The sequence below is a fragment of the Embiotoca jacksoni genome, unplaced genomic scaffold (genome assembly GCF_022577435.1).
Source record: "Embiotoca jacksoni isolate LCO1_2020_lvr unplaced genomic scaffold, fEmbJac1.0.p SCAF_4, whole genome shotgun sequence".
NCBI classification, from domain to species: domain Eukaryota; kingdom Metazoa; phylum Chordata; class Actinopteri; family Embiotocidae; genus Embiotoca; species Embiotoca jacksoni.
This window is the reverse complement of record NW_027185392.1, coordinates 13,042,369-13,061,707: the sequence shown is the minus strand read 5'-3', so window position 1 is coordinate 13,061,707 and position 19,339 is coordinate 13,042,369. Positions and strand designations below refer to the sequence as shown.

The window sequence follows — 19,339 nt, the reverse complement described above, 5'->3', positions numbered from 1 at the left end:
TCTGTTATAGCTACTGCAGTGGCTTTTGAGAAACAGCCATGGTTCTTGGCCAAAAAAAAAAAAAAAACAGCAGTACTTGGACTGAGCTTTAAACACATTTGTCCCCTCACATCCTTCTATGGACAGACTCGCTCCAGTTTGGGATTTGTGTTGACTCTCTGCTCCAAGTCCGACCCCAGTCCAAACGCTTGTTGACATGCCTCCAGAACTCAATTGACCAATGAACAGGGAGTGCTTGAATAGTCTCCTCTCAGACAGGGTCCAGTGCATAGCAGAACTGCTGACCTGTTCTGACAGCTGGCTAGCCCTTTCTAACATTAATGGGTTGCAGTTTGGACTGTGTCATTGTGTTTTGGCTTTGTTTTACTCTGGCAGTCATTACTTTACTGTATTCTTTTGGCATTGTGTTGATGTATATAAACTTTCAACATTTTTGTAGTTTCATATAGTGATATCACTTAATAGCTTCAGCACTATCCAGCACATATTAATGGGACTTCCATGGAAATTACCTCCTTTTTAAGAGCCCGTGGTTCTTAGGAATCCTATTTTAATCTTAAGTTGAACATCAAACTGATATTAGGCTATTTTAAACTGGCTTGCATTTTATTAAAGATGGCTAACCATTAATTCATAAATTAAGCTATTTACTTCTTATATAAAAATACACAATTCATAAGAATAAAGCACTTTAATTGCATTTAAAATCTTTCCTTTTAATCAGAGTTATAACTGTAGGCTACCTTAATGTGTTTAAATGTGTAACACAAATACATCTTTTTTTTTGTCACTGGGAAATATGAAAAGACTGCTGGACTTCTTAGAACTACAATTTCTTAAGAAATATTCTGGTTGTGGAGCTATTTAAAAATTCACTTTCTAATTTGCTTTCATTTTTTTGTTTCAATTAAATCAAATGGAAGTACTAATGCCCAGATGGCCATGCAGCATGAAATAATAGTGTCCAGGCTAGAATTTAAAGTCATACCTCCAGGCTAAAACTCCAGAGCGCACACAGAATGAAAGTGTAAAATGTTTTTTAATGTATATTTAACAACAAATACCCCAGTGACTATTGATGTTTCGTCTCAGAAGAATCTATTTCTCCAGTATATCTGAGGGCATGATATGAAACCGCTCACACTTTTATTTTCTGTGTTTCTGCTCTTTTTCCTCTGTGTCTCTCCCGTACTATCTCTCTTTTGCTGTCTCTCTTTAAACATTTATCTTCTGTTTTCTCCTTACAGGCCCTTTGTGCTTTGTGATGTTGGTTTTTACAGCTTTTTACTCACCAGAGTTGCCATTTATCATTTATAGATGCCAGCAGCCAGGAGCCCATAAGAAATGTTACCACTTCAGAGTGACTAATTGTCATCACTTGTGCTATTCCTATGATGTCACTTGCACGTGCATGATCCCCCAGGAACCTGTATGTGAATTTTAGTATTTACACTTGTCTTTCGGTCTGTTTTTCTCTCATCTATTTCCAATGTTGCTCACATAATACCATCTCATGTAATAACAGTAGGCATAGCAATTACTGAATGATAATTTTGTGAAAAGTACTGTCATAAGTGCTATGAAGCAGGGAGAGACGTGGTTTCATAAAAGAGGACAAAAGTTCTGGGTCAAACTTTTACTGCCTCAACCTCAACAGCTAAACTATTATATCAATTCTGAGGATTTGTTAAGATTCTTTACCCAGAATTCATTGGCATCGCTTCATGTTTGATAATGTGTACGTATGCCTGGAATCTTATTTTTTATTATTTTTCAGCCGTTCATTGCATATTTTCAAAAGACACTAGCCAAGTAAATCGCTCTGCTTCGAATAATGCCCAAGTACCAGCAGAGTAGTTTTGGTGTCTTCAGATGGAAACATGTTCCTCATAACTCCCAAGTCTCCAAGATTACAAGAACTGAAAACACCGAGGGTTATAATAAATTATCTATTGTTAAAACCTATTTTACATTTCCGCCATTTTCTTGGGTGGCTATTGTCAACTGAACGTTCATCCTTAGCTGTCCCAAACAACATGGTTATTGATTTAGAAAGATTTTTCCATGAATTTTAAAAATGAAAAAAAGTTGTGTATTCTTTAGACCTCACTAACATAACACAAGTTTTACATCAATTTAGATATCACAAACAGAAGGGCATGAATATCTAACCTGTCCAATGAAAGGGACACCACTTCAATGCCACAGTCAAGGCATTCACAAACACAACCTTAAAAAACATCAAATCATTCACTCCCTACATAGTGTCCTCTCTCACTGCCTTAGTGATAGAGAACACACTGAGAAAAATGCCTGCCAACCAAGGTACGATTATTGACATGTATTAATCATTGTATTATTTCTTTTAGACATTTTTTCTATGGCTCACACAGTTTTCCAAGTATCCCTAGGTACAGTTTGTGTACAGAGGGAGTCCCAGCAAGAGTTCACATCTTTTACAAAGCTGTTTTTATCAGTCTCACAGACTAATATCCCAATGCTTGAAGCAAGCTAATAGCCCCACCTCAGTGCTTTTGATTTGTTTGCATGAGACCCAATTAAACTCTTGTCTACTCTCATCACTGTGGGATTAATGAAAACATTTCCGGGACTGATTACAGAAATAAATGAATGAGTAAAGAGTGAATGGAAAAGAGGGACAGTGAAAGTGTGTGTGGTGTGTTTCAACAAAGCTTTGTTAGTTACTTGTCGCTCCAGGGGCCTCTGAATTTCATGAGCAAAAAAGCTCGCCCTTACAAACTAACCCCTGCTCATTCTTCTCCTTTGACCACACTGATTATGCACGATCAATAAAGGTTGGTATTTTTGTCTTCTCTCTCGTCTCTTCTGGGGTATCTAGGATACTGCAGGCAAGGTGCTGGACCGCTGGACCATCATGTCCCGAGAAGAGGAGATCATCACCCTGCAGCAGTTCCTACGCTTTGGGGAAACCAAGTCCATTGTGGAGCTGATGGCCATTCAGGAGAAGGAAGGTCAGGCAGTTACAGTTCCCTCTTCCAAGACAGACTCCGGGATTAGGACATTCATTGAAAGTAACAACAGGACCCGCAGCCCGGGGCTCCTGACACATCTGGAAAACAGTAGCCCATCCAGCATTCACCATTTTGAGAATATCCCTAACAGTTTAGCCTTCCTCCTGCCCTTCCAGTACATCAACCCAGTATCTGCCCCCATGCTTGGCTTGCCCCCCAATGGCCTCCCTATGGAGCAGTCTGCTCTCCGGCTCAGAGAGCCCAGCCTACCAAACCAAGGAGAACATGTGGAAACCAGTGAATCAGAAGTGTCTCTATCACCCTTCCGCACAGGTCCGAGCCCTAGTCGTGGTGCACTGGGAGCAATTAACAACAACACTGAGCCCAAGATAGAACCCAACAACCGGGCATCACCCATCTCGCCAACCCCTTCCACCCAGCAGGCTCAACAGCAGCAACAGCAGACACAACTTCAGCAGCAACAGCAGCAGGGCCAACAACAGTCCCAAAATCAACCTCAACAACCAAACAGCTTGAGTGACCACCAGGTGCACCACCACTTTGTAAAGGATGAACAAACTAAAACCATCACCCATGCTTCCTTTTCCTCCAAGATGCATCGCATGCGCCGTATGGGAGCCACCTCACGCAAGGGTCGTGTGTGCTGCAACTCTTGTGGGAAGACCTTTTATGATAAAGGCACACTTAAGATACATTACAATGCTGTACACTTAAAGATTAAACATCGTTGCACCATTGAGGGTTGCAACATGGTCTTCAGCTCATTACGCAGCCGCAACCGCCACAGTGCCAATCCCAATCCGCGGTTGCACATGCCCATGCTGCGCAATAACCGGGACAAGGACCTCATCCGTGCACATTCAACCACTGGTACACCTGTCATCTCAAGCACCAAGAATTGTGGCTTCACACTCACCAGCCCTGGAAGGCCACCACTGGGCTTCACGACTCCACCGATAGATCCTATGCTTCAGTCACCCCTGCAAAGTCCACTGGTGTTCCCCTCTCTGAAGTCAGTGCAGCCAGTCCAGCCGGTGCCCCCATTCTACCGAACACTACTGTCCCCCGCGGACCTTGTTAGCCCTCCAGTGTCACTGCCCACCAGCCCCATCATGCCCACCACCACCAACAGCACCACCCTGATGGACCAGCAACAACACATTCTCGCTGCTGCAGCTGTGGCTTCCCACAATAATGTTCATATGTCAGAGACAGGACCTATGTCCCATCGCTTGCCTACACCTAGTGCCAATCAGGACCTCACCACTGGCAGCAGTGACCCCACGCCCAAAAAGAAGCCTCGTAAATCAAGTATGCCAGTTAAGATTGAGAAGGAAGTGATTGATGTGGCGGATGAATATGATGACAAAGATGATGATGATGATGATGCCATCCACCATAATCACCACCACCACCAGTCATCTCTGCTTCACAACAATGTCAAAATTAATGGAAATTGTAACGGCAACAACAACAGTGGTAGTGGAACCGGGAATCACAGTGGCGGTAGTGGACAGCAATCCCCTTCCCAGGATGAGATGAGTCCTGGTTTAGCTCTGAGAGGAATGATGAGACAAAGTGAAGATGAGTGCCGGGAAGGTACTGGTAGTGAGAGCAGAGGTGGAGCTTCCGAACTACGTTGTATGGACAGTTTCACCTCTGAGGATCAGGACCATGAGAGAGACTTTGAGAATGAGTCTGAAACCTCAGATTCCAAAATGTTCTACCGAGATGAGCTGATGGATGTGGACGAACAGCAAAAGCACAGCAGAGGTGGAAGGGGTTTGGACAGGGACCAAGACAATGAGGGTTGTGAGGAAGCTCATTTGAGAAAGGAAATGGAAGGAAAGGGCCATTCCTCGCCCTCCCCTCACCAGCTCCCTATCAAAATCAAGGAAGAACTGAATGATCCAACTTACGACATGTTCTGCATGGGCCAATATGGGCTCTACAACGGAGGCATGGCAGCGGCTGCTGCCGCTGCTGCAAGCATGGCAGCTCTGCACGAGAGCTTCATCTCTTCAATGGCCTATGGTGCCAGCCCACCCAAATTTCCTTCTTCTCAATCACCAGAGGGAGATCCATGTTCAAGTCCTGATCCCAAGATTTGCTACGTGTGTAAGAAGACCTTCAAGAGCTCCTATAGCATGAAACTGCACTACAAGAATGTGCACCTCAAAGAGATGCATGTGTGCACTGTGGCTGGCTGCAACGCTGCTTTCCCTTCCCGGCGGAGCCGAGACAGGTGAGTGCTACAACGTCATTATTTTTATTTTAATGTAACTGCGACAGTCGCAGGTAGGTTTGATTTAATTTCTATCATCTATTATAATTCAGAACATAATATTTTTGTTTTATTAGGATGTAGTCGTTTTTATAAAAGCCATGTTAAAACATAGTTCACTTTTTGGGAGAAATATGCCTTTAAATCTCATGTTAATAAAATAAGGTTTAACTGCAGTATTTCACTACTGTGTAACATTTATGTGGAAATGCTATCACTTCACATCTGTTAGCTAATTGAAAACTAAAAAAAGGGATTCAGGGACATCTGCTCTGTGTCAAGTTCAGAAGAGGAGGGTGCCATGAGGTGCAACACATACACACATGTTTTAACAAGCACTAGGCTCTACCCATCAAGCCTCCAGCTGCAGCGTGTTGTTTACCTGCCCTCACTCTGCCTCACCTTGTCACAGGGAGATGAAGGTGAATACATTAACATAGACAGCAGTTCGTCAAACCACTGCATTTATTAGCGCATTAAGAGGTGAGGCTAGCCATACTCACCTGGGCTTGTTAGCACATATCAGTCCCACACACTCACTCTGCAGAATATATATTCTGTAGCAGCACTAGCAGCAAGTTGATGCTACAACACATGCTGGATGTACATAACATCACTAGTCCCCTGGGTTCACACAGGCTCCCCAAGGGAGTAAAACAACTGGGTTTTTTTGTGGGTTTTTTTGTTTTTTTATCTTGGGAGCGACGTTTAAGTTTTAAATTGGTCAGTGTTAAGTTATGCTTAATGAGTAGTATTTCTCTTTCACAATCCTTTATATAAAGTTACAAATATTATCCATTATCAGTAACAGATGTGGGGAAATGTATATTTCCGGTGACATGGATCATCATATTCCTTTGCCAGTCATGGAATCAACTGCGGTTACTTGACCAAGTTATCCAGTCACTCAACATATAGTATCGCTTTAGTAAAGCTCATCTGCTCTACATAATAGCTGTACTTCTTCTGCTCTTTAATGTGAACAGAGATGATAAACATTTTGTGGCATCACAAATCACACTTCAATTTAAGAAAGTTGCAACATACTGCAATAAGGAAAAAAAAAATCCTTTCCGGAGGAAGTCTTGTAATTTTTGTCAGTGTTGTGTATCACTTGCACACTGGCTCTGCCCCCCTGATCTCTTCCTCTAACACTTCTACCTCCCTGTACCAAAATTCGCTTCTCCTTGCCTACCCTAAACCCTTTATTCCATGTGCTGTTTCTGTGGCATCTGCTGTTAGCACTTTGTTCATTAGCAGCATGTAAATAGAGCAGGTGATGCTGGGACTCTATTAGGATGGATGTGAGAAGGGAACAGGGGGAGCAGAACAGGAGACAAGTTAGTGTCCGTGAAAGTGCAACCCTGCTGCTCACCCGGCACAGCTGTGCCAACAGCAGCAAGATGACACTCAGTGTTATTATAGCATGCTTTGCCTCCGTGTGGTGTGCTGCCACCAGTGAGTGTGTTAGCTTCCTTCTTCTGACAAGACTTTAGGAATAGTAAATATCGAAAGCAGGACCAGTCTGCTGTGCAACATGTGTGCGCACACACATATACATGCATTTCACACATTCACACACACTCATACTGGCACACATACAGGGATGTGTACAAATAGATAACAAAGACAAATATTTGTTCTTGTATAAACAGCTTCTTAATGCTGTAAAACAGTTTACTGATATAAATAATTAATTAAGTTATCAGAATTTTGAAACAGCTTGAATATGTGTAACTTCACGGTGTGTGTATTGGGGAATTTCACATGAGAATAGTAAATAGGAGTAAGTATAAAAAAATAATAAAAAATTTAAAAAAAACCATTCCTGAAACAAGCTCACACAGTTAAGTGCCATTGTTAATCTGCAGATATTGCTCAGATTTGTATTTCTGCTAAAATGGATTCAGTGCATCAGAAAGTAAAATTTATACAGCTGCCCTGCTTTTTTGTCAGTTATGTAATTTAATCCCTTCATCCTGGAATCTGTTGTCATATCCTGGCTCACAGAAAGCTTCTGTGAACTAAATGAGGTGACAATAGTAAGGAAAAAAATATAATCACCAGAAAAGAAAAGTAGAAAAGTTCACAAATATGCAGCCAGACATTTGAAGCCAGGGGTGAGAGTTATACAGTCACAGACAGTTCAAACATCAGACCATATCGCACACAGAAAAGGTAACACCTCAACATGAACTCTTCCTATGCTCACTCTCTTCCTGCATCAGCTTAGATATTTGTGTGTGTGTGTGTGTGTGTGTGTGTGTGTGTGTGTGTGTGTGTGTGTGTGTGTGTGTGTGTGTGTGTGTGTGTGTGTATGTGTGTGTGTGTGTGACAGTTTGACTCCAATGATGAAAAACACCAGCATATAAATGTCATTCAAACACATAATGTGGCAGGACATATGGAAGACAGAGATAACTTTGAATTAAGAAGGGGCACGCTACTATGAAAATAATGCATCTTCAAGCCAGGGCTGTACAGTACAGCTCTGTGTGGTTGAGACCCAAGCACACTATTGTTTCCATACTTTGCCCTGATAGCGTATGGGACATATTACTCTACCGTAGGTTCAAACCGGGAACAAAACTACGCAAAGAAGAATACTGCATAGCTCGAGAAATCCTGGGGCTTTGAGGCGAGTTGATACACAAGCAATGCTCTCATCAAATCTGTCCCTGGATAATCCTCTAATAACATAATGTATGGTTGAGTGGACGGGTAACAATAAAATGGGAATATAATTTAGTTGTTTTCATCAGAGCATTTGCTCTGATAGGATTAAGAAACATTATGGACAAATTTATTTGCACAAAATAATGTCTTGAATGTTTATTACAAGTAAATTTGATGTCAAACCACAGTCTTTCTACTAATATGCTTTTTTTTTTTTCTGCCAGTATTGGCAGTAACAATTTATATGCAGCTCTTACCAGGGGTTCATCTCAGACATAAACAATTTAACAATACTTTATAACACTAAACATAAAGTAATGATCCTTAATATATATTAAGAACCATTAAAATAATAACCACTGGGAATTTGCATATGAGGAAGGTAGATCAGTGGTGATTTATTGTTGTTGATTGATATATTGTAAAGCAGCAGTATAATATGCAGGGCTGCCTGGTGTCTCCTCCTTCCAACAGCTGTTGACATCAAACAACGGGAAAGTCCTCTGCATATCTGATTAGTCTATTGACCGAGTGAAAAGCCAAAGGCACGTAAACACACCATCAGACACCAGCATCAAAAGCTCGCGTATCAAAGTAAAGAAGAAAACTGAGGAGAGGTCATTTCATCTACAGAGAAAAACAACCAAGAGCCGATGACACCGTCAGAGTAGGACACACTGCAAATGTACTACAGAGGCAAAAGTATCGCTTGTGTTCAGTTCCGATCACACAGCAGATCTCACACATCAAAACACAAGTTCACATGGATACTTTACATACTCTCACAGACATACAAAAAAAAAGGATAATTTAATTTGGCTTTGAGCGTGTATGTAATGAGTGTGTTTTTGAGTGTAAAACAGAGAGCAAGTGTGTGTGTGTGTGTGTGTGTGTGTGTGTGTGTGTGTGTGTGTGTGTGTGTGTGTGTGTGTGTGTGTGGTTTTACAAAGTGGTGCTTTCCCCCCAGCCTCCTGGCTGCCTGCTGCACGGATGTAAATGATTGCATATTTATTATGAGGAGTGAGCAGCATCGGCCAAGTGTTGAAACTGCACGATTAACGGCTGGAAAGCCGCGTACCAGTAATCATCACCATTATTAGCCCTGTTCATCATCATTTGTAAACTGGTGACGAGACTTAGCCTAACTTATCTTATTTCTATCAGCCTACTCTATTTTTATTTTTAACCTTCCCCTTAACATTTTTACCTGCTCATTCTATGTCGCTGCAGCAAGCAGGTGTCCTCCCTCTTCCACATTCCCATGGTGCAGCCGTGCGCAGCCCGTGGTCCCTGCATGGGCCACTGCAAACGGAGAGAGTGAAGGTTAATTATGTTGGAGAGTCTCTTTGCTCCCCTCTCCTTGCTCTCGCTGTCTCCTTCCTTTTCCCTCGGTCCCCTCACGGCATGTGGGCCCAGCTCCTCTGCTCCACAATCAGCTCTCTGTTTGTCTCTCATAAACAAAGGGCATGCGGCTCATAGAGAGAATATGTTAGCAAAAAGCCACTCAACCCTAGTTTGAACTATCTGCTGAATAAAAGAAAATCCTTGAAACTTAACATCCATTCATGACAGCCTAATTGTGATTCATTTTTAGGAGAATAAAGGAAATTATTCTATTCATAGATGAATAACGTATAGACGCCCAACAGAATTCTAGCTGTAAAACAGCAAGTCATTTTAATTAATTTTAAATCAAAACTTGTACATAAAAATGTTTTTCATGTCAAATTAAATGCATTTTTAATTACTATTCGCTCATTTGTTTGAGCATCCTCAAATCCTTGTTTGTAGCTTATGCTGTTCAAGAGGCTGAAACAACGCAAAGAAGATCAAACAGTGACAGAGGGTGATAAATGTTCCTCAAACTCTTGTCCTCCCACTTACACCCAAAACCTCATAACGCACCTCGAATGACAGGAAAGACAAAGAACCACTGGTGTCAGTTTAATACCACTCAGCCCTCCGTCTCATTTACACATTATGAGCCATTTAGACAACGTACACACACATATACACGCACGTACGCACTGACACAAAAGCAAGGGCAAGGGCCATCAGATGAACCTAAAGATGATTAACGCCGATTGGGACCGGCACACTCTCGCTCTGCCTCCTCTGCACAGTCAAAAATGGGCTCTCCGGAGGCCTCCCCCGTCGTTTGGGCAAAGATGAGACAGTCAAATTGGTTTGCCAGCCACATTACTGGCCAACAGGGAGGTAGAGATGGAGGAGGGGTGGAGGTGGAGGAGGGGAGGGGGGTTGGGGGAGGAAAGATAGAGCATATTGAAGAGGAGGGACGGAGGTGGAGGGATGGAGAGGAGTGGGAAATGGGGCATAAAGTATAAATCTGATAAATGAAGGTATAGGGGCATTATGACCTCTGTGTGTGGACTCAGGGGAGTTATTTTGATTATTTAGGTTAAGGAGGTACTGCTAACATGGGGGTTAGATAATGTTTATGAAAATGACCATAAACTTGCTAAATGATTACAAATTATACATAATAAAGTGACTTTTTCTTTAGTTTATTTTATTTACATATGTCTGTAAAATAAATAAAAAAAAGATTCTAGTGGTAACTGTGAATATTTATATACTGTAACTTTCTAACAATATGGTGTGCATTTTGACTAAAATGGCTACTGTAGCTACTCTGCAGACTACTTACTGCATGCTATTTAGCATGTTTGACTTTAATAGATAGCCATGGCTAATATAGAGCTTATTAGCAGTGAGAAGGTGTTGTTATAGAGATGGAGACATGTTCCAAAGGACCTGCCTACCTGAGCATCATCAACAGCATCCTGAACTTCAGGCTTAACTGAACAAATCTGTGGCCCCTCTTCACATTTAAAAAAAAAACAAAAAAAACGTGTCGGTTGGTGTCCCTGCAGAGACTGTGTCCATTTTCCTAAGTACAGGTCATAACATATTTCAGACACTCTGGTTTCTCACAGCCGAGCGTCCACACATGTATTTCACAGACAACGCTACAGCACCACAGACATTTAATCACGACTCCCATATTTCAGCCATAAGTTTGCACCAAATGAGTGCAACTGTCCATCAAAGGATAAAAAAGAACAAAGGATTTATATAGTCTTTTTGATTGAAGGCTCACTATATGGAAGTAGTATATTTGATGTTTTCACGCACACAAACAGACATAAGCACGTGCAAACACACATGCAGTGACAGACACGGCCAATCGATTTGCCACGCTCTCTCCACAATGCTGACGATGCTCGAGTGGACGGGCTCCTGGTTGCTTGGTTCACAGAAAAGGGTCCCTCAAATGAATGTATTTTTACCTCTTGCAGGACAATGTCGGATAGGGAAGTAAATAATTAAAGGAAAGGGACCCTTTTTGACTGCATCAACCCTGCCACTGCTGGTAAGCTCTACTATCCATTGTGACTCCATTTTTGCCCGTCCTGCTCAGGATGACCCTTTTTATTTTAATTTTTTTTTAATTTTTATATTTGTTTTGTTTTACACACACGTGCCCTCCCTGCATGGAAACCCTTCACATTAAAGGCACTGAGTGTTTGCATATTTTTTATTTAAATTGATGACCTGATATGAGAGGAGTAGGTCATATCTGACAATGGTCATTGGTTGCTTAAGTTTCCTTTCTGTCTTGCAGTTTTATTGTGACGTGTACCGTGGGTCCCTTTTCCCTTAGTCTTACTAGGCAGCTGTGAAATTGGAGCGAAAAGGCATTGAATTTGAATTGCAAGCCCATTTCACTTTGCATCCTTTAGCATGGCTTTGTGTGCTAACTGAAGTCCTCACTAATTGTATCCTGGCTTAAGCATGGCACTTGTTACTTAGTTTCTTTTATCAGCTGTAGCACATTGTGTGATACAGTTTGCCTTGTGTTTGGGAAAAATGCCCATCTTAATTAAATCCAGGGCTACATAACGACATGTTCATTGAGGTGCTCGATTAAGCCACCTCCAATAGGGAACGAATGTGATAATGCTGTCAGGGTCTAGTGCTAATATGCTATCCAGTTCCCCTCGATTATCACATTACCACAGCTCGAATCAATTGATAAACTCCCATTCAATATGGTGGAGTATTTAATTGAGTCAGAGTCTATTGGATTTGAGGGCTGTGCAGTGCAGACATGCTGACAGTGGTAAACACTAGCAGGATGCTCTCTCTCTCTCTGCTATCTTAGTGCACTTTTTCTGAGGAGAGCTAAAGGGTGGATTTCTCTCTGTGTGAGTGTTTTTGTACCTGGACTGATAGTAACAATAATTACACATGCAGTGGTTCTCAGGTATTGAATCTTTAAAGCCTGGTACCATATAACAGTAGTAAGATAACTTGAAAATATGAAATATTAATGATTGTAGATACAAATACATGTGTTTCAGTAATGTGACTATTTGTAATTGAAATGTAATCTTTATTTTTTCATAGCCCGGCAGTATCCTGATTTACAACTGTGACTGTCTCTCCAAATTAGGCACAGCTCCAACATCAACCTGCACCGTAAACTGCTGACCAAAGAGCTGGACGACATTGTCCTGGACCCCCAACTCACGCCACTGCCCAAGGACTTGCGAGCCGAGTTTCTGGCCAAGATCTATGCTGGGCACCACATGGGCTTGGACCCTATGGCCGGGATGGGCATCGGAGGTGCCAGTTTTGGGCTCACCGGCCTGAACCACAATGCCCATTCCCCCATGAGCAATGACTATCCCCACCATCTCCTCAACCAAGACCTTAAAAACCACCACACCAACGGCTTCTCCCGGGGCCAGCCAGACGACTACATGGTGTTGGACCTGAGCACCACATCCAGTGTTCAATCCGGCAGCAGCGTCCACTCCTCACATGAGTCAGACGAGGGCAGCGATGTAGGCATCCTATTGGATGACCTGGAGGAGGAGGGTGAAGAGGATGAGGAGGAAGGCAACAGTGAGGGAGAGGACTACTCCCAACGTGCCGAGGGGCGGGCTGAAGGGGGACATCGGGATGAGACTGGAGAACTCAAAGACGGTGAGGGGTTGGACCCTTCCTCCTCACCATTCCTCCTTTCGTCCACCAGGGGCAGTAATGGCAGCAGCGGTGGGATCCTCTGCAACATCTGCCACAAAATGTACAGCAACAAAGGGACCCTGCGTGTGCACTACAAGACTGTGCACCTGCGCGAGATGCACAAGTGCAAAATCCCTGGTTGCAACATGGTGTTCAGCTCTGTGCGCAGCCGTAACCGACACTCTCAGAACCCCAACCTCCATAAAAACATGCCCTTCTCTACAATAATAGACTAAAGAATGACTTGTGACTCGACCTTCCTGTCAGTCTGCCCGCTCCTCCCTTCATTCTTCATCCTTATTCCTCCTCAGATAAGCTTTTAACCCCCCCCAGTCCAAGGCCATCAAATACAAGCTAAATGCCTGTATGCCTCCTGCCCGTCCTCTGTAAATCATCGCAAGACATTTCCATCTCCATCTATGAAATTAATTGACTCCAAATACAGTTTATTATCGTGTCCTTTGACTTTTCCTTCTTTGGAAGAACAGGATGACACCCTTGAGCATGGAGTTTGCTTTATAACAAAACTCCAGATGTTTTTTTTTTCATAAGCATTTTTTCCTTTCTTAACTCCTCCCTACTTTGCGTTTATGTCCATTTCCAAAGAATCCATTCAAACTCTTATTTGTGACTTTGCCTGCAGAAACAATAGTATTGGAAAAAAAATGAAAAAAAGAAAATCTTCTTGTTGTACTTGTGTAATGATAGCTTTTAAATGAACCCCTTACAAAAGCATGACAGCTTCATTTTGTAAATAATGTTCCAAGAGGCTTTTGGTGTAAAAGAGTTGTGTTGATGGTTGTTTGCTTCTTTTTTTTCCTTCTCTTTATGGTTTTATGTTACAGTCCAGTACAATACTTCCAGCTATAGGCAAGAAAGAGGTAGCATCTTACTAGCTTGACTCATTTATGTTAGCTTCAAAGACAAGATTTAAACTGAGTCCTAGGGAAAAAAGAATATCATGTGACTTGTTTTATCTACTTGTTAGATATTCAGAGGTTGCCGGCATGCTTTTTTAGGCTCCTACACTGATATCATTCTCTGTATTTCTATTGATTTTTTTTTTTGTCTGTTATGTTTGAGCTTTCGTATACCAATTCAGTTTTTGCACTTTGCATCTATACAAGGGGATGTGTAATATTATTATAATGAGGATTTTTTGCAATGGTGAGTTTAGGTGTTTGTTTGGGGTCATTGGTGGCTACAGCGCCAAGGGAAGTGAGTGTACCCTCAACATACTTGTGCCAGTTTCTTTTTGCACACGCTCAGTTTCAAACACAGGTTCACAACAAAGCATCTTGCCACCCTGAACAAAATCTTCCCCCATTGCTGAACAATGTATTCAGAGAGTGTTTCCAAAGTGTCTTGCTTCAAAACAAACCCAGGTCTGACTAAATATGAAACACAAGAAGTTAATATTGATAAAGTCTCCAGGGTTTAGTGGGTGAATCTCTCTAAAGCATGCTGGTTTTTTTGTGCAAAGAAATGCAAGAACTGGTGTTTGTTCTCACAAAAGGCATCTTCATAAAATATGACTGTCCCACAGATTTGAAAAAGGAGAGAAAAAAGATGAAAATAGTCCTTCAACTGTGACCAAAACCTAAGTGTTTGCTTAAGAAAAAACTCTTTCAGTGTGAAATTGTACTTAAATCATGCCCCATTTGATTAATATGATGCACTTGAGTCTTACAACTTTTGCTGTGATATTTCGCTATTGGTTTCCATCGCTGAGTGTTGGCTTAAAAATATACTCTATAAAAAAAATGTTGCCATTTTTCTGGCTGTTGGTTGCAGCGATTTGTAACATGTCCATGACTGTCTTACGGTACAAATATTTCCAGTAATTGGGCAAAGTAGCCAAGGGAAGGGGTATTTATTAGTGGGTGATGTATCTTCACGGAGATGTTTTTGTCCAGTATGAGAATATTTTTTGTAAAAAGACAAAAAATAGAGATTGTTCCTTAGTTTGACTTGTTTATCAATGTATTAGCAATGCCATGTGTTACTATACAAGGAGATCTTCTCTTACTTGACTGGTGCTACACACAGTGGGAAAATATGCAGTGTTATGAGGTGTGCTGTACAGTATTCACATCTTACATCCATAACAGTGTTCAGTTCCACTTATTTCACACTTAAGCCATTTTGCAATACAGACATGACCTATTCTATTGAAATACTTCATGTCTTTTTTTTTTTAAGACTCCACCTATATGACACATGCAGTTTTTAGTCTTCTCTTCTCTGAGATAAAGAGGGTGAGACAGGGAGCTAAGGCTGATGGAAAGGTTGCGGAGGTGGAAGGCTGACTAGGGAGGAAAGGATGACAGCAACGATCATTAAAAATGTGCTGCTTCTCTGTTACCTGGAGGCGTCCCGCCATTCCAGCTTCTCCTGTCTAATAACTCACTTGTCACTTCGTTACACTGCCAGACGCCAAGGTTGCTGACAAGACTGTGACACTGACAGACGGAGAAAAAGAGGGAATGAGAGCGTGCGTGCTGAACAATTTAATTTGACTCATTCAATTAAGTTGAATTCAATTCATCTATTCATTTTCTATGTGCGCTTACTCTTAGTCGGGGTCGCCGGTAATTCAATACAATTCCTTTCTCTCACTGTTTTTCTCTTTGTCTGTCAGAGCACAGTCATTTAACAACCGCCTTACCCATTTCTTCAACCCGCCACTCACTTACCACCTCCACACGCCATAGTGCAGATCCTACAGGGACACACGCTAATAGTGTATGCTTAAGTTCACCGGACGGCCATGGCATAGGAAAAAGGGATGGGTAATTGCCTGTTTATCCCAAGTGAAGGGAAAATTGAGTACAGGAACCCCTGCCTTCTCCCAGGAGTGGGTTTCACTGAGGCGCTCGCTGCCTCATTCACTCATTCAATCCCTCCGGCCCTCGCTCTGGCAGAAATAAAAAAGTGCTACTCCAGGAACCCTGCTGACAGCTGTCTCTCTAACACACAACCATACAAACACACACACGAGCACGCACACACACACAGAGGAGAGTGGCTCACACTCAGAAGGATGACAAGACCGAGATGACTTGTTAACCTCTGGTGATGGAAGAGACAGTGGCAGGCAGGAAATGAAACTCCATCTCTAGCATTAACATTATAGCTCCAGCCACTCCATAGAAAGCTAATATTCCATTATAAGGAATGGTGTGCACGAGAATTGAGTCAGACATGGAAAATCCACAGCTTTTACGAATATTACTTTATTTTTGAATAGTCTAACCTGTGCAACAGCTTATGATTCAACACATTTTGCCCAAAAAAGCCAGTGAATAAACTTAGGAAATCTATTAAAAAAGATCACTGACTAATTTGAAATCTTTAGAATTAAGAGACCTGTTAATACCCAAATTATCAAAAGTTATCCTAACGTAAGTCTGCTTTATCCATTAACATCAGTTTTTCAAGCCGTAGCTCTTTTTTCAGTCTAACACATTCCTTATGTCCTGTTCATTACTGTCCTTTTTTCAAGTAGCAGCTACAGAGCATGATATGTCACATGTACTTGTGTGTTCGAGACAGAAAACTGTGGAAGAGGTTCCCTTAAAAAACACCTCTCTGCAACCTACTTCAGGCTCCCTCATGCCAGCAGAGTGACTGTTCATAACTAGAAAGACAGCTGAGAGAGGGTGAGAGAAAGGGATTGGGCTTGGAAAGTGGTCTGGCTTTAGCCTCGCAGCAGTCACTTAACGATGTAGTGGAAGACGAGAGGAACACAGGTTGAAGAGAGAACAAGAAAGCAGCAGGGCTAGGACTCCATACGACTCATCGCCAGCTTCCTCTCGATTGCCTGTTGGAGAGCGTTCGAGACACCCCTCAAATTTCCACCCCTCTCCGACGAGAAATGGCCGCCGATTTCCCACTCCTCCGAGAAAGCTGCCAATCTAATCTTCGCATTTCTTAATTCTCCACCCACATGGGTCCAGGTGCTTTCTGCTACCCAGTGGCCGCGCTTCTGGACGGCAGGAACACGTCTCTCAGAGCGCCTCATTGGCCCAGACCACTGGAATGAATCTTAAATATTTGATTAGAGCAGCGTCAGGCATCAATTATTCTGCAATTCCACGCAGCATACTGAGCGAGAAAGGGATGGCAAATGGCTGAAACGCCTGACCTGTTTACCGCTGTCCATTTTGTTCACGTCACAGAGAGAGGGAGTGTACACAATAGCTATAAAGGAGAAAGGATGAGAGGTGACACTGCATGCAAACTGTCCAGTTAATGTAGCCAATGGAACAAAGTGAGGTTAAAACGTTTGATGGGACATCATTAGAAATATGCAGATAGAAGAAAAATACACACGTGTGGGACTGTATAGATGCTTCAGTCTCATGTCTTATGTTCTAAAAGAATACCCTCATTAATTTGAACTGGAACCTGTGAAATGTCAATGATCCTGAAAAAAGAATGCTGTAAATTCATAAAATGTTTTTCATTGTATTTTCAAATATATTTTACAGTCTTAAAGTATAAATAGCTTGAAGAGCTGGTGAACTTAGATTTTTATTTTCACTTGTGTTTTTGTGTATCCAATGCATTTGTGTCTGTGTCTTAAAAAAGCCTGTGTTACGGCACTGGCACTTGACAGCGTTGCATGGCTACATAGTCGCACTGCAAAGAACAAACGGAGCAAAGGAGCTTGCGTCACTTTTGTGTCAAAATGGTGATTTGGAAGCCTCATGAATACTGTATGTTACCTAAAGAGGTGTTCCCCAGACAGAAGGAAAAAAATTATCCTTTTTAAGAGACTCTTGTTTCTTTTTTTTCCCCTTTCTTTTTAGCCTTTCTTGTATTTGTTTCTGTATCATAACTGTCTATGGTTTTTGCATAAAATGCATAAGGGTTTTGGGATGTAAATGGAATTTTATTCATATTTTGTCCAAATACCTCTTGTAATTTGTATCAGAATTCTTGTACAATTTTTATATTAAAGATTTATCAGTCACTGGCATTTTGTCATTGCATTTCATTTAAAAGTCGAGGAAACCTGACTTATAATAATCTCTAAATAGTGTCATTTTGAAAATGTTATTAAATTAAAGCAGTTGACAGGATCATTGTCTGTAATGTAAAAAAATAACAGCAGAGAAACAATGTGTCAATCAAGCCATTCTAACCAGACACTGAGATTTCAGCAGGTTTTACTGGGCTCTTTAATTACCCTATGATAAAAAAATTTAAAAAAAAAAAACCATCAGGGAAAAGGCTATCTTGACCAATTAGTGGACGATTAGATTAATAGAGTTATTAAAGATGTACTGGCATGAGGAGAAGGTGCTGCTGGTGTTAGCAAATTAGTAAGACGGTCACTGAAAGGGGGAAATAAAGGACATACAGCACCTTTGTCTGATCATATGCTGAAATTAAATTAAAAAAGGAACTGCTCAGAAAAACATGTGCTTAAAACAAGCCTAAAGTTTAAGTTCAAATCAAAAACATGAAGAACAAGACAAAAAGCCCAGCAGCTATAAAATGTAAAAGCATTTTTATACCTCTATGAAAGATTTGCTAGAAGTGGTAGAAAACCATCAATCTTTTCATTGCTGACTCAACATGAAAGAAGAAGAATATTGACCATATCTGTGATTATGAACACTAGTCAAAGATAAAATGGTCCAATTACAAAGCAAGAACATGACATTGAAGACAGACAGTGATGACACCACTGGACAAAAGAAACCTGTGCTGACATCTTTTGCTGTGACGAGGGTCGAATTACAATTTGATATGAGCTCCGGCAGGGACTTCATGTTTGCTCTGGTAACCAACAGTAACATAATGCCTCCTCCTCTGTGAAAGTGAAGGAGTGGCATGGCCCTTATTGACCTTGAATTAGACACAATCCTCTTTGTCACACACCGGCTCTTTGATCCCATCGTTGTTAATAACTGCACAACACATGCAACTCTTCAGAATGATAACTCTGTACCGTATTGATTATGTAAATTGTAAATGGTCTGAACTTGTACAGCACTTTATCACCTTATCGGTCACAAAGCGCTTTTTACACTGTTTTCCATTCACACACTAATGAGCTGCCATGCAAGGTGCTCGCCATTAGGAGTACATTCACGGTATGCCATCGGGCGCAACTTAGGGTTCAGTGTCTTGCCCAAGGACACTGAGGCATATGGACAGGAGGAGTCGGGGATTGAACCAACAACCTTCTGATTAGTGGACAGCTAACCATCTGAGCCACAGCCTCCCGAATTATGTGCACGGTTAGTAAGAGATACTCCCCCACTTCTAACAGATAGCTGGCCATTTTAAACACACACAC

The 19,339-nt window shown here is 41.7% G+C and overlaps 1 protein-coding gene across 2 annotated transcripts in view; it reads left to right on the top strand.

Moving 5' to 3' along the window:
- The window catches only part of bnc2 (basonuclin zinc finger protein 2), a 95,995-nt gene extending 77,989 nt beyond the window's left edge, over positions 1 to 18,006 (top strand). For both annotated transcript variants that reach the window (XM_069167429.1, XM_069167428.1), the window contains 2 exons: positions 2,861 to 5,259; positions 12,452 to 18,006. In XM_069167429.1, the coding sequence (XP_069023530.1) occupies positions 2,861 to 5,259; positions 12,452 to 13,262 (3,210 nt within the window). In that variant the 3' untranslated portion in view covers positions 13,263 to 18,006. The remainder of the gene's footprint in view (positions 1 to 2,860; positions 5,260 to 12,451) is intronic.
- Positions 18,007 to 19,339: the final 1,333 nt, after the last annotated feature.